At 36.0% G+C, this 13,596-nt stretch overlaps 1 protein-coding gene across 2 annotated transcripts in view; it reads left to right on the top strand.

Moving 5' to 3' along the window:
* The first annotated feature begins 17 nt into the window (after window positions 1-17).
* The window catches only part of LOC121378756 (AP-5 complex subunit zeta-1-like), a 33,727-nt gene continuing 20,148 nt past the window's right edge, over window positions 18-13,596 (top strand). The window contains exons 1-8 of one of the 2 annotated variants that reach the window (XM_041507052.1): window positions 18-132; window positions 2,245-2,382; window positions 3,810-3,996; window positions 5,839-5,885; window positions 6,442-6,539; window positions 8,735-8,902; window positions 12,052-12,255; window positions 13,545-13,582. In XM_041507052.1, the coding sequence (XP_041362986.1) occupies window positions 26-132; window positions 2,245-2,382; window positions 3,810-3,996; window positions 5,839-5,885; window positions 6,442-6,539; window positions 8,735-8,902; window positions 12,052-12,255; window positions 13,545-13,582 (987 nt within the window). In that variant the 5' untranslated portion in view covers window positions 18-25. The remainder of the gene's footprint in view (window positions 133-2,244; window positions 2,383-3,809; window positions 3,997-5,838; window positions 5,886-6,441; window positions 6,540-8,734; window positions 8,903-12,051; window positions 12,256-13,544; window positions 13,583-13,596) is intronic. The other variant, XM_041507053.1, reaches the window with a different exon arrangement.

Here is a 13,596-nt window from a genome sequence, read left to right as displayed (position 1 = left end):
AGGTGCGCATGGGCGTTTTTAACCGATGTTGATTTCCTACTTCCGGTTCATTTTACTCGAAGTCCGTCTTTTCAAGTTAAAACTTTATAGAATGGCTTTGTCAGCCGTTGAAAATTTACAACACCAAGCACGGTACCTCATTTAATAATTGCACTTAACTAACACAGCATAAAACTTCACCAGTTCAGAAAATGTTATTTGGACTCGAAAGTATTTTGACATAAAACTAAAATCCTGACCGGGCAAGCCATGGCAGAAAAAACTCATAAGTTACTAACAGAATTGAGAAAATGCGGATTAAATCTATAATTGTACTTTGACACTAAAAATTAGGGCAAAATACTACCACCACCCCCCCCCACCCCTTCAGTCATTCCATACATAAGCCCCATAAAAAAAATCCCTCTTTACATTGATTAGGCCATGAGAATGAAAGTTATAGATTTGCGTCCACCGCCGCATGCCGTGAAAGGTACCCTGAAAATTTTCATTATTTACAAAAAAAAATCATTATTTGCACAAAACAGGCACTTAATGATCATCACACAAATTCAAGTTTCAAATCATCAATAGTGGTAATGTCTACGAGGTCCTTTGCGCCAAAACTGCCATCTCCGTCATAAATTCTGAAGTGTAGCCCAGTAGAGCATTGAATCCTCAAGCAGGAAGCAGTATATTCCAAACATTGACGAACATTGCTGAACTCTTGATGTGTCGACCTCATTTGGACTTGAATCTACTATGGAAATAATAGATCAATAAAAATAATTAAAAATTAAAAAAAAACTCATGTGTTTTTAAAATTGTACGGACGCAAATCTATAAATTTAATTCTCTTGGCCTTAGGGGGGTGGGTGGAGGAACCGGGCAGTTATTTTTTCCGGAGCAGGGCCCCGTTCCACAAAGCGATCGTAGCGCTAAGATCACCGTAAGTGCATATGTTAGCTGTGCAGTTACTGTGATCTTAGGGCTAAGATCGCTTCGTGGAACGGGGCCCAGGTCAACTTGCCCCAAAACCAAGTCACCCCTACCAACTCGCCCCAGTGGTTGGTCAAGTCGCTCCACACTGTTTAGTCAACTCATATCATTATCGTTTTATTAATTAAATACACCAATATTTTATGCAATAATATGGTTTAAATATTGTTGAATATGCACACCAGTCAGTCCAAAAGTCTTGCCTGATCAAATTCAGACACCGCTATAATGTGAGCTCCACACCAATACCCTGGTACAAATAATTGTCATGCTGAGCAGAGAATGTTGTTGACATGTTGGTAGGTTTTTATTTTCATAAGTGTCGGACAAGTTTAAAAAGATGAAAGAAAACAAATATCATATATAACATGTAAAAATTATCATTGAATATGTTATATTTATTGTATATGTAGCAAAAACAATGGTGCCGAAATTGTGAAATGTTGCTCTTTAGTATATACAAGGAATAAAATGGGGATGCGTATGTCTGGCTAAGTGGCCAAAATGCAGACCTAATGCCCAGAAAACTATAGGTGCAAGATGGGTTCATGTAGTAGTAGTACTAAACAGATGTAAGTGGACGGAGGGAAAACGGGGGGATAAAGAAAGAATTAGAGCAGAATACTTGTTTTATTTAACGACGCACTCAACACATTTTATTTACGGTTATATGGCGTCAGACATATGGTTAAGGACCACACAGATTTTGAGAGGAAACATCTGTCGCCACTACATGGGCTACTCTTTCCGATTAGCAGCAAGGGATCTTTTATTTATGCTTCCCACAGGCAGGATAGCACAAACCATGGCCTTTGTTGAACCAGTTATGGATCACTGGTCGGTGCAAGTGGTTTACACCTACCCATTGAGCCTTGCGGAGCACTCACTCAGGGCTTGGAGTCGGTATCTGGATTAAAAATACCATGCCTCGACTGGGATCTGAACCCAGTACCTACCAGCCTAACCACGACGCCACCGAGGCCGGTACGTGGGGATAAGGAAGTATTTAAAAACAAATTCTAGAACACTTAGACCTTAAAATTATGTTACGTATACCACATGTTTTACACCAAGTACATTTGTATGTATGTATCATGGGTTGTGAATTTAACTTCCTCAAAACTCAAACTGGGTCAGACTCAGAAACTTATAATTATTTTAACGAAGTTTGAACAAACAAAGATAACACTTTAGAATGATTTTATTGCAGTTTTATTTAATGACCATGAAAAATTGCACATATACTTTTTTTTCTCTTTTTTTCAGAAATGCATCACAAGAAGATATCGACAAATTATGTAAAAACATCACTGACACATTCCATGTTGCCGAGAAAACATCAGAGTGTCTGGGATATCTGAGGTCTTTGTTTTTCATCCTGCAGGCTTCAGATGAGGAACCTTGGTAATTCAGATACTGTATCTTATTACTTTAAAGGCATACTGTCACGGATCTAAGGACCTTATTTCTCTAAAAATGGATAATAACTAAAAAATTATATTAATTGTTGGAAACCAAACCTAGCTATTGCATCACCTTAACTGGACCATGATGGAGTGAAATCCATGTCAACCCTCTCGGCAATTTTAGTTTTTGAATTATGGACCATTGCCATAAATCAATTATTTTTACAAAATGTCATTAATAAATGGAGTATGGTGGTTATGAAGATGGTTGAATAAAGTACATTTAGGGACAGATCAAATTATTTTTGTTCAGGTAATACTTTGTTAGACCATTACATAGGTCAGTGGTCTGTGACAATATGCCTTTAATGTTTTCATCTTCAGACTGGTATATCAAGGGCCGTGGTACTAATGGAAAAAATTAGTGGGTTGCCTCTCTAGGGTGTATACTACCAAATCAAATCCCATAGATGACAATAGTAACATATACGGCTAAAACTCCTACCTGCAACGTATCAACCGACATAAACGCCACGGATATAAATACTACCACCCCTTACACTTAAAGTGAATCAGAAAAAAATGGGGGTCAAGCTGCTGTTTCTGAGATAACGGGTAGCGTCTATGGAAAAAATTAGTGGGTTTCAAGCCTCTCTAAGACTATATGTCCAAATTACCAAATGTTTGACATCCAATAGCCGAAGATTATTTGGTATAGTATTAATATATCAATGTGCTCTAGTGGTGTCGTTAAACAAAATAAACTTTTAACTTCATTGTCAGTATTTAGTTCCTTCATTAGATCACATATCAGAGGTGCTTGGTTGTAGGATCGAAACTCCTGTGCCAGACTGGTATATCAAAGGCTGTGGTATGTGCTATCCTGTGTGGAAGAGCGTATGTAATGATTCCCTGCTGCTAATGGAAGGGTGGGATGTAGCCAAGTGGTAAAGCACTCAGCTAATGCGTGATCGGTATGGGATCGATCCCCATCGGTGGGGTCATTGGGCTGTTTCTTGTCCCAGCCAGTGCACCACGACTGGTATATCAAAAGCTGTTTTATATGCTGTCCTATCTGTGGGATGATGCATATAAAATATCCCTTGCTACTAATGGAAAAATGTAGCGTGTTTCTGTCGACTGTCGAAATTACCAAATGTTTGACATCCAATAGCACGTGATTAATAATCAATGTGCTCTAGTGGTGTTATTACACAAAACAAACTTTTAACTTTGCTGCTAATGGAAAAAAATATATGGTGTTTTCTCTGACAGCTGTATGTTTGACATCTAATAAAGTAATAAAGTAATAGCTGATGATTAATAACATTAAAATCAATGTGCTCTAGTGGTGGTATTTAAAAAATATATATATATATATTTTTTAAACAAATTTTAATTTTTAAAAGACACATTTATTTTCAGCATACCACAAGAATTATTGGTTGCCATGGTGACAGCAGTTGGATCCACCTGGGATCGGCAGAATACGAGACAGTGTGCTCTGTGTCAGCAGATAATTTCTGAACTCTTACCAAGAGAAGATTCCAATGTGCTGTTTGATGAGGCCAAACCAGTCAATAAAAACCTTCTGCCATTCTGTTTAATACAGGTTTGTTTGGTGTGGTTGTATTGTTTCACAAGAGTTTAAGACCAAACCACTTGATAAAAATAGATAACATTTAGTTCAGTCCATGTTGGTTTGGTATGATCATAACCTTTGATAAAATCAAATACCGTAATTAATAAATACATTACCAATTCAATACAGGGCGGGATTTAGCTCAGTAGGTTGAGTGCTCGCTTGAGGTGCTTGCGTCGCAGGATCGAACCACCTTGGAGGATCCATTCAGCTGATTGGATTTTTTTTGTTCTAACCAATGTACCACAACTGGACAAAGGCCATGGTATGTGCTTTCCTCTCTGTGGGGAAAGTGCACATAAAAGATCCCTTGGTTCATTAGGAAAAATGTAGCGGGTTTTCTCTGATGACTATATGAGTCAGAATTACCAAATGTTTAACATCCAATAGCCGATAATTAATTAATCAATGTGCTCCAGTGGTGTCGTTAAACAAATAAAACAAAAAACAAACAAACAATTCAATCATTTTATGAGACCAAACCAGTCCGTTAAAAGTGTCTTCTATTTGCTTTTATTTCTGTTACTTTGGTATTTATAAACTGAAAAATAGTTATCCAACACAACAATATCATTTTGTGAGAATAATTGTGATTTACAAAAGCAGATTTTAAGATTAATGAAATCTGTGGAATTTGAACATGGATGTGTCAAGTGTACGCTTAGCTGTTTGCTTAAAAGAACAACAAATTCCTAAAAGACCAAACCAGTCCGTTAAAAGTGTCTTCTATTTGCTTTTATTTCTGTTACTTTGGTATTTATAAACTGAAAAATAGTTATCCACAACAATATCATTTTGTGAGAATAATTGTGATTTACAAAAGCAGATTTTAAGATGAATGAAATCTGTGGAATTTGAACATGGATGTGTCAAGTGTACGCTTAGCTGTTTGCTTAAAAGAACAACAAATTCCTAAAAGACCAAACCAGTCCGTTAAAAGTGTCTTCTATTTGCTTTTATTTCTGTTACTTTGGTATTTATAAACTGAAAAATAGTTATCCAACACAACAATATCATTTTGTGAGAATAATTGTGATTTACAAAAGCAGATTTTAAGATGAATGAAATCTGTGGAATTTGAACATGGATGTGTCAAGTGTACGCTTAGCTGTTTGCTTAAAAGAACAACAAATTCCTAAAAGACCAAACCAGTCCGTTAAAAGTGTCTTCTATTTGCTTTTATTTCTGTTACTTTGGTATTTATAAACTGAAAAATAGTTATCCAACACAACAATATCATTTTGTGAGAATAATTGTGATTTACAAAAGCAGATTTTAAGATGAATGAAATCTGTGGAATTTGAACATGGATGTGTCAAGTGTACGCTTAGCTGTTTGCTTAAAAGAACAACAAATTCCTAAAAGACCAAACCAGTCCGTTAAAAGTGTCTTCTATTTGCTTTTATTTCTGTTACTTTGGTATTTATAAACTGAAAAATAGTTATCCAACACAACAATATCATTTTGTGAGAATAATTGTGATTTACAAAAGCAGATTTTAAGATGAATGAAATCTGTGGAATTTGAACATGGATGTGTCAAGTGTACGCTTAGCTGTTTGCTTAAAAGAACAACAAATTCCTAAAAGGAGGAAGGAAAGATTTTATTTAACGATGCACTCAACACATTTTATTTAGGGTTATATTCCTAAAAGCTGATTACATTAAATATGTTAATAATGCAGTACATTCTACTATTGTTTTAATAAATAATCATTGTTGAATAAAATGTTTAAACAGAATATTTGTTTTGTACACTGCATGCATTTTTAATATTTGTTATTTCAGTTAACATCTTTTGTCTTTTTGACAGGGTAAGAGGTTAGGATGTCTGGAAAGATCCTTTAACACAGCAGTCAAGTTAGTATTGTTTCTGCTAGTTCTTGATAGCTTAATTCTTTAGTCCCATTCTTATAGTTCGAGTTCAGAATAATGTTTAATAAATATTGACTGGTATGATCTGTAACAGTGATATTCATACTGTTATTTCTCATTAATTCGTTTCATGCAATTAGAATGATGACCAGTAACTAATGTTTGTTAGTTTGTTCCTTCTTTTTTTCATTTATCATCTAGTGATTCGTCCGTCTGTCCATCATCCATCCATCCAACCATCCATCCAATCATCCATCCAACCATCCATCCATCCATGCATTAATCCATCCATCCATTAATCTACCCATCCAACCATCCATCCATCCATCCATCCATCCATCCATCCATCCATTAATCTATCCATCCAACCATCCAACCATCCATCCATCCATCCATCCATCCATCCATCCATCCAGTCATGTGATTGTTTTGGCATCTGAATGCATTAACATTTAGTGGATTTCCACAATTAAGTTTTTCAAATCTTTTGTCATCTGTTAAAATATGTTCATTTTAATTTTTCTAAACATGTTTATTGAAGGTGGGTAATCAGCCAGGGGTTTGACTTTGAAAGTCAAAAGAAAGCCTTCTCCTTTCTTGTTGGAGTGGTCACGCTACACAAGGAGATTGTGGCAGAAGGTAGGACCACACTTCTCTTTTATTTGTCTCCATATTCTAGTGCAGTCGGGGCTTTAGATTGCACCAAACGTGAAGTGATAAAGGGTGTATACTACCAAATCAAATCCCATAGATGACAATAGTAACATATGTGGCTACCTGCAGTGTATCAATCGACATAAACGCCATGAATATAAATACTACCACCCCTTACCCTCAAAATGAATCAGAAAAAATTGGGGTTCACGCTGCTCATTTCTGAGATAACGGGTAGCGTCTATGACTACCCTAGTTCTGCACAAAATTTGAGTAGTTTTTTTTACAGGTACCCCATACATGTCTCAAGCACAAGGCTACTTGACACAATGATACTAGATGAAATAAAATTGCATATTTGTTTTACCCAAATGAAACTATTTGTTTTTACAACCAACACACTCGCATTTATCACCAATCACAGGACTTGTGGTGTTCACTTCTCTGTCAAAAGTTCGGTGCATCTCGAACTTTGACCCAGCCAGAAGTTATTTGGTTTAGTACTACCTGAAGGGTGTGCACAAAACAAATATGTGCAAAATAAGCAAGACCAAATTAAATACAAACATGCTAACCTCGAAACATTTCACCTCAAAATCAATTGAATATTAAGCTGTAATTAGATTAAAATAACTTGAAATGCATCTTTGAATATGTATAACTCTTTACGAGCTGTTATTAACATTACTGCACTAAAAAGACCTTGGTGTGCTCGGAACAGACAAAAAACCTGTTGTGCCCAAATCAGTGTGATCTAAAAGCCCTGACAATGGTTCTCTTAATGCAGCCTGAATACAGGTAACATCATTGTCTGTCAGACCATTTGTCACAATGTCTGTCCAGCCAGACTTGGACAATAGTTACTACAACTAAATGTAGTTTTTCCATTTGTACCATTATTAAACATTTATATAATGCTTAGATATATTTCTTGTGGTAATTTTTGTTCATATGGGTAAATACATAAAAATTGGATTTAAAGTGAATGCTCATGGCTTAGAACAGTGTTTATTATAGAATTCTTCTAGAATGTTTATAAAATCCACTAGCCATGGGATCAGTGATTAAAAATAGTTTCCTAGCCACGATTAAAAATTCACTAGCCCTACTTTACTTTAAGTTAATATAATTTTACTAATTAATAGTAATAATCAGATATGTCACCAAAACAGGGATATAGAGCTTAAAAACACTAACAGTTGATGGTGGTGGTGGTGGTTGGGGCAGGATATATATATTTACAAAATAGACCTAACTGCAGCATTTGACTCTTTTGTTTTTTTCTCTCACTTTTTCACCCGCCGTCGGGCATGGCAATAGTAGTTATTTACTAGCCCAACATTGAAAGTCACTAGCCATGGAGTGGGGGTACCATAATCTAGAAGCCCTGAAATTATATTTTACAGGGAACTTTGTTTTCTTCAAAATTTTGATTAGAACCATTTCTGGTTGATTAAAAATTGATTAGCATCTATCATTTAATGTTTTAAAATTGGTAACTACCGTTTAATGTTTTAAAATTGGTAACTACCGTTTAATGTTTTAAAATTGGTAACTACTGTTTAATGGTTTAAAATTGGTAACTACGGTTTAATGGTTTAAAATTGGTAACTACGGTTTAATGGTTTAAAATTGGTAACTACGGTTTAATGGTTTTAATGGTTTAAAATTGGGTAGTGACCTTTGACACTTGACTAGAGAATTGCGACGCAGTGTTCCTTCGTATAGATGTTTAATCATGTGATTTGATGCAAATAATAAAGATTGCAACCAAAGCACATTTATCTGATGGATTTAATTCGTTAAAGGAAATAAAACATTTTTGTTTAGGCCCTCACCGGAATACCTAATAATAAAATACTGAAAGCACCAGATACTGTGAAATAAAAATATATGAATTTAGGATCAACTGCTATGTTATAAATAGAAACATGGTACATGACTGTGTAAAAAAAAGAAAAAAAAGAATCATAAACTTTATTAATTTTCATCTCCCATTGTAATAATTAGGCCCAATATTTTATCTCTGATTTTTGATATTCTGAATTAACTTTTTTCAGTGTAAACACAATGAAAGTCTATTTGTATTGTTATAATTATTACTTATTTACAGTTTTACTTATTGGTAAAAATGACTACATGGTTGAAAAAATAATGTAACTTTTACCATGTTGATTTAGATTGTGTACGAGACACCAGTAACCGGATTTCAAAATGGCTGATGAACGCGAGTCTGCAACAAGCTCCCAACCCATACACTCTAAACCCGTTTCGTAAAGACAAGAGCAATGCAATGACTGAGATTGATGGAACGCCAAGCAGAAATTTCTTTACAGTGCTCAACATAGGTAAGAATTCCAGTATTTTTAGAATACTCAATGACCTGTGTACTGTGATACTGTGTATCTTGTGTGAGTGACAGGTGTCGTGGTTAGACCATCGGTCTACAGGCTGGTAGGTACTGGGTTCGGATCCCAGTCGAGGCATGGGATTTTTAATCCAGATACCGACTCCAAACCCTGAGTGAGTGCTTCGCAAGGCTCAGTGGGTAGGTGTAAATAACTTGCACCTACCAGTGTTCCATAACTGGTTCAACAAAGGCCATGGTTTGTGCTGTCCTGCCTGTGGGAAGCGTAAATAAAAGATCCCTTGCTGCTAATCAGAAAGAATAGCCCATGTAGTGGCGACAGCGGGTTTCTTCTCAAAATCTGTGTGGTCCGTAACCATATGTCTGATGCCATATAACCGTAAATAAAATGTGTTAAGTGTGTCGTTAAATAAAACATTTCTTTCTTTCTTTCTTGTGTAAGTGAACTGATGTTGACCTTCACAAGCCTTTGCAGAAGCAGTTCATGAGCACAAGATAAACAGTATTGCCAAGTAGCAAGTTGGGTATTCTGTTTATTACCATTGTTATTCTAATATTGCAACATAGAACATTTTTAAAGAACCTTGATATGTACAAGTTTATCAAGCTGAGAACAAAGAATGGTAAAACATCATTGCTAATGATATAAACAACATTTTTAGATGAACCACGATTTTTGCAGTTTAGCTGAATGAAACTTGAATTTGGGCATAGATTTTCTGGTCAAATTTGCTAAAATGGTTAAGTTTTTTAAGTCAAGTTTAAACCCTGCAATACATACCTTGTTTTTCTCTCATTCTCAGATATATAGGACAGAGCTACCCCATGAAAGAAAGCTACATGTATGTCAGAAATTTCTATCTCTCATCCTCAGATATATAGGACAGAGCTACCTCATGAAAGAAAGCTACATGTATGTCAGAAATTTCTATCTCTCATCCTCAGATATATAGGACAGAGCTACCTCATGAAAGAAAGCTACATGTATGTCAGAAATTTCCATCTCTCATCCTCAGATATATAGGACAGAGCTACCCCATGAAAGAAAGCTACATGTATGTCAGAAATTTCTATCTCTCATCCTCAGATGTATAGGACAGGCTCCCCATGAAAGAAAGCTACATGTATGTCAGCTATCCACATGAATAGGACAGAGCTACCCCATGAAAGAAAGCTACATGTATGTCAGAAATTTCTATCTCTCATCCTCAGATGTATAGGACAGAGCTCCCCATGAAAGAAAGCTACATGTATGTCAGAAATTTCTATCTCTCATCCTCAGATATATAGGACAGAGCTACCTCATGAAAGAAAGCTACATGTATGTCAGAAATTTCTATCTCTCATCCTCAGATATATAGGACAGAGCTACCTCATGAAAGAAAGCTACATGTATGTCAGACATTTCCATCTCTCATCCTCAGATATATAGGAAGAGCTACCTCATGAAACAGAGCTACCCCATGAAAGAAAGCTACATGTATGTCAGAAATTTCTATCTCTCATCCTCAGATATATAGGACAGAGCTACCTCATGAAAGAAAGCTACATGTATGTCAGAAATTTCTATCATACATGGGATATCATGCGCTTCGTTTAACATGACATCGTTGGTAATATATGACATCATATTAATGTGAGGTGGTGACGTGAGGTCATTAGACACAGTTTTAAATTAATATCTTGTTATTAAAACCTTCCTTTTAAAAGATATCTAGTTAATTTGTAGTGTTAAATTTTATTTAACACATGAAACAAACACAGTAAATACGAAAAAGTGCATCTTTTTCTGTTCGTGTAAAATAATGTTTTATTTACCGAATGAATGAGAGAAAAAGACTCCATCATATGCGGTTATGTGAGATAGAAAAAGTATACCCTCGGTGGTGAAAATTTCGACCATGGGACTCTGCAAACCTTGTCCCAGGTTGAAATTTTCACCACCTCGGGTGTACTTTTTCTATCCCACATGACCACATATGATGGAGTCTTATATTCTTTAAGTCACTTATTACATAGGAGCACAAAGGAGCCGATGTATTATGTTTCAAGCCAGGGCAGGTTTTGGCTCAGTCTGTAAATCACTTGTCTAAATTGCTTGGAGCATAGAATTGAACCCCCTTAGTGGACCCATTCTCCGATTGGCGTTTTCCATCTCAACCTCATAACTGATATAGAGAGAGGAGTGTCTTGTGATATCATAATTTATCAGCATGAGTTGATAAAAGTATGAAATCCGAGGCTTGCCAAGGAATTTTATACTTTTATCAATGAGTGCTGATAAATTATGATATCACAAGACACGAGGGGAGTATTCTTTTTATCATCCATTATCATTCTTTTCATTTGCGACAGTTGTAAACAATGTCAGTAATGTGGGTTGAATGTCAGTGGTAGACTTGTTAACTAGCAGAACGGCAGTGGGGTGACGTCACTAATGGTAGGTTTAGCGCTGAAACAAACACAGTGACGTAACAAAACATTGTCTTGTGAATAAAATTTGACCAATATTGTGCCAGCGATATCTTCTACAAAAGCCTTTAATGGATGATAAACATGTATATACCGGTACATGAAAGGCCATGATATGTGATCAGGGCTCGATCTTAGAGGTAGTCCGGGGTGTTTTGGCTACCAATTTCTCACTCTGGCTACCAGATGTCTAAACCTGGTAGTTCGCCAGGCTACTAGATTTTTTTTGGCACATCCAATTACTCTACAATCAACAAGATGCTTAAACACCCCAAAAAACAACTTAAAACAACTTTTAAATAAAAATAAATGATTTTTCTTTTTTCTCTCCTTTTTAAAGATGTATTAAAAATTATGGGCTACCAATTTTATCGAGGGCTACCAGATTTCATAACGTGGAATCCCAGTGGGCTACCACTTAAAAAAGTATCAATAAAAAAAAAGTCAATATCTGTGTGATGTCCTGTTTGTGGAAAGTGCATATAAAAGATCCTGTTCTGCTGATGAAAAAATATAGTGGGTTTCCTCAGATTATCGAATGTTTGACATTCTGTTGCCTATGATGAATAAATCAGTGTGCTCCAGCGGTGTTGCAAATTTTTTTTTTTTTAAATTTAACCCTAAGTCGCATGTTTGAGCAGATGGATTGTTTTTCAGGCAAGTACTACACTGATGATCAGTTTTTGAACATCTACAGCTTCTCCCTGGTGTATCAGTGGTTGTACTACACCCAGCAGGCTCTCTCAGAGGACAGTGATCATTCCAAGTCATCACAGGTTGCCATGGTTACGCAGGTGTTTGAGGCACTGGTTACCAAGACGATAGACTACTGCTTCCGTGTCTTTGACCAGTGTGAAAGAAGTATGATTTCTTTGTCTAATTTGGTGTAAATATTGGATTTGATTGATTTAATGGGGTTTTTTTTAATATTGTGCATTTATGTTTAAATGAAATGAAAGGAATGTTTGTTTAATGATTCCGAGAGCGGGACATAGCCCAGTGATAACGCACTCGCCTGAGGTGGGTTAATCTAGGATCTAACCTTACCGGTGGATCCATTGAGCTATTTTTCGTTCCAGCCAGTGCACCACGACTGATATATCAAAGGCTGTGGTATGTACTACCCTGTATGTGGGATGATGCATATAAAGGATCCCTTGCTACTAATGGGTTTCCTCTCTGAGACGATGTCGAAATTACCAAATGATTGACATCCAATAGCCGATGATTAATGAAGCAATGTGCTCTAGTGGTGTCGTTAAAATAAGCTTTATCCTTTAACCGTTTAATGATTCTGTGATATTTAAAAACAAATACAACTATTTGGTGTCGTATTAGTCTCCTACCGGTCCACTAAAGGGGACAGTAGGTTTTATCTCCATCCCTCTGTCTGTCTGTCTGTCCGTTGTGTTCCACATATAGTTTTCCAGACTTTTTGTTTGCAATGCCTCAAGATATTGGGCTGAAATTGTGGCTATAGCTTTATCATGTACACTTACTGATGCAGCTTGACTTTCATGGAGATTTACCTATGTTTGACAGAGTTACAGCCAGATCAGGTTGATAAAAAACCATTTGAAGCACACATGTAACAAGTGTAATGAACTAAATTTTGGAAGCGACACCGTAACATGACGTTGCTTCCCCAGTCCTACCTCAGACTGTGTGTGTGAAATACGATGTCATTTCGTCATCTCCTTAGAGTTGTGGCTGAAACATTTTGAGATGGTCCTTGTTATTCATAAAAATATAACAGTTAATAGAATACAAAAATCCTGACACTCGTTTTTCGTAAAATTAGTACCACACAAGCTCGTATAATAATCTCTATATATCACAGGCATGTGATTCTTCCGCTAATTGCCGTAAATTCCGCTTTTCTAAAATGTTTCCTTTCATTAATTTTCCTTGCATTCTGCACTCAATTACGTGCCTTCAGCATGCATGTATCATTTTCAGCTTTTTTAGAAAAGTCACAATCATATGCCTGATATCCGTTTACCAATCTTGGGGTACTGATTAGAATGTGCTGTTCATGTTATCAAGTGATCTGGAGAAAATTATGAATGTAGTGTCGGTAAATAAAATTCTCAATTGCAAATATTCTTACTAACCTTTTATTCTTTTCTTCTTCTTTTTTTTCTATTTAGAGCCGAAGGTTCAATCAGATGCTGAAGTACAAACAGCAGTAAGTATATGACA

Source organism: Gigantopelta aegis, chromosome 8 (genome assembly GCF_016097555.1).
Source record: "Gigantopelta aegis isolate Gae_Host chromosome 8, Gae_host_genome, whole genome shotgun sequence".
Lineage (NCBI taxonomy): Eukaryota > Metazoa > Mollusca > Gastropoda > Neomphalida > Peltospiridae > Gigantopelta > Gigantopelta aegis.
The sequence above is the reverse complement of the archived record's forward strand: the minus strand, read 5'-3'. Positions and strand labels throughout refer to the sequence as shown.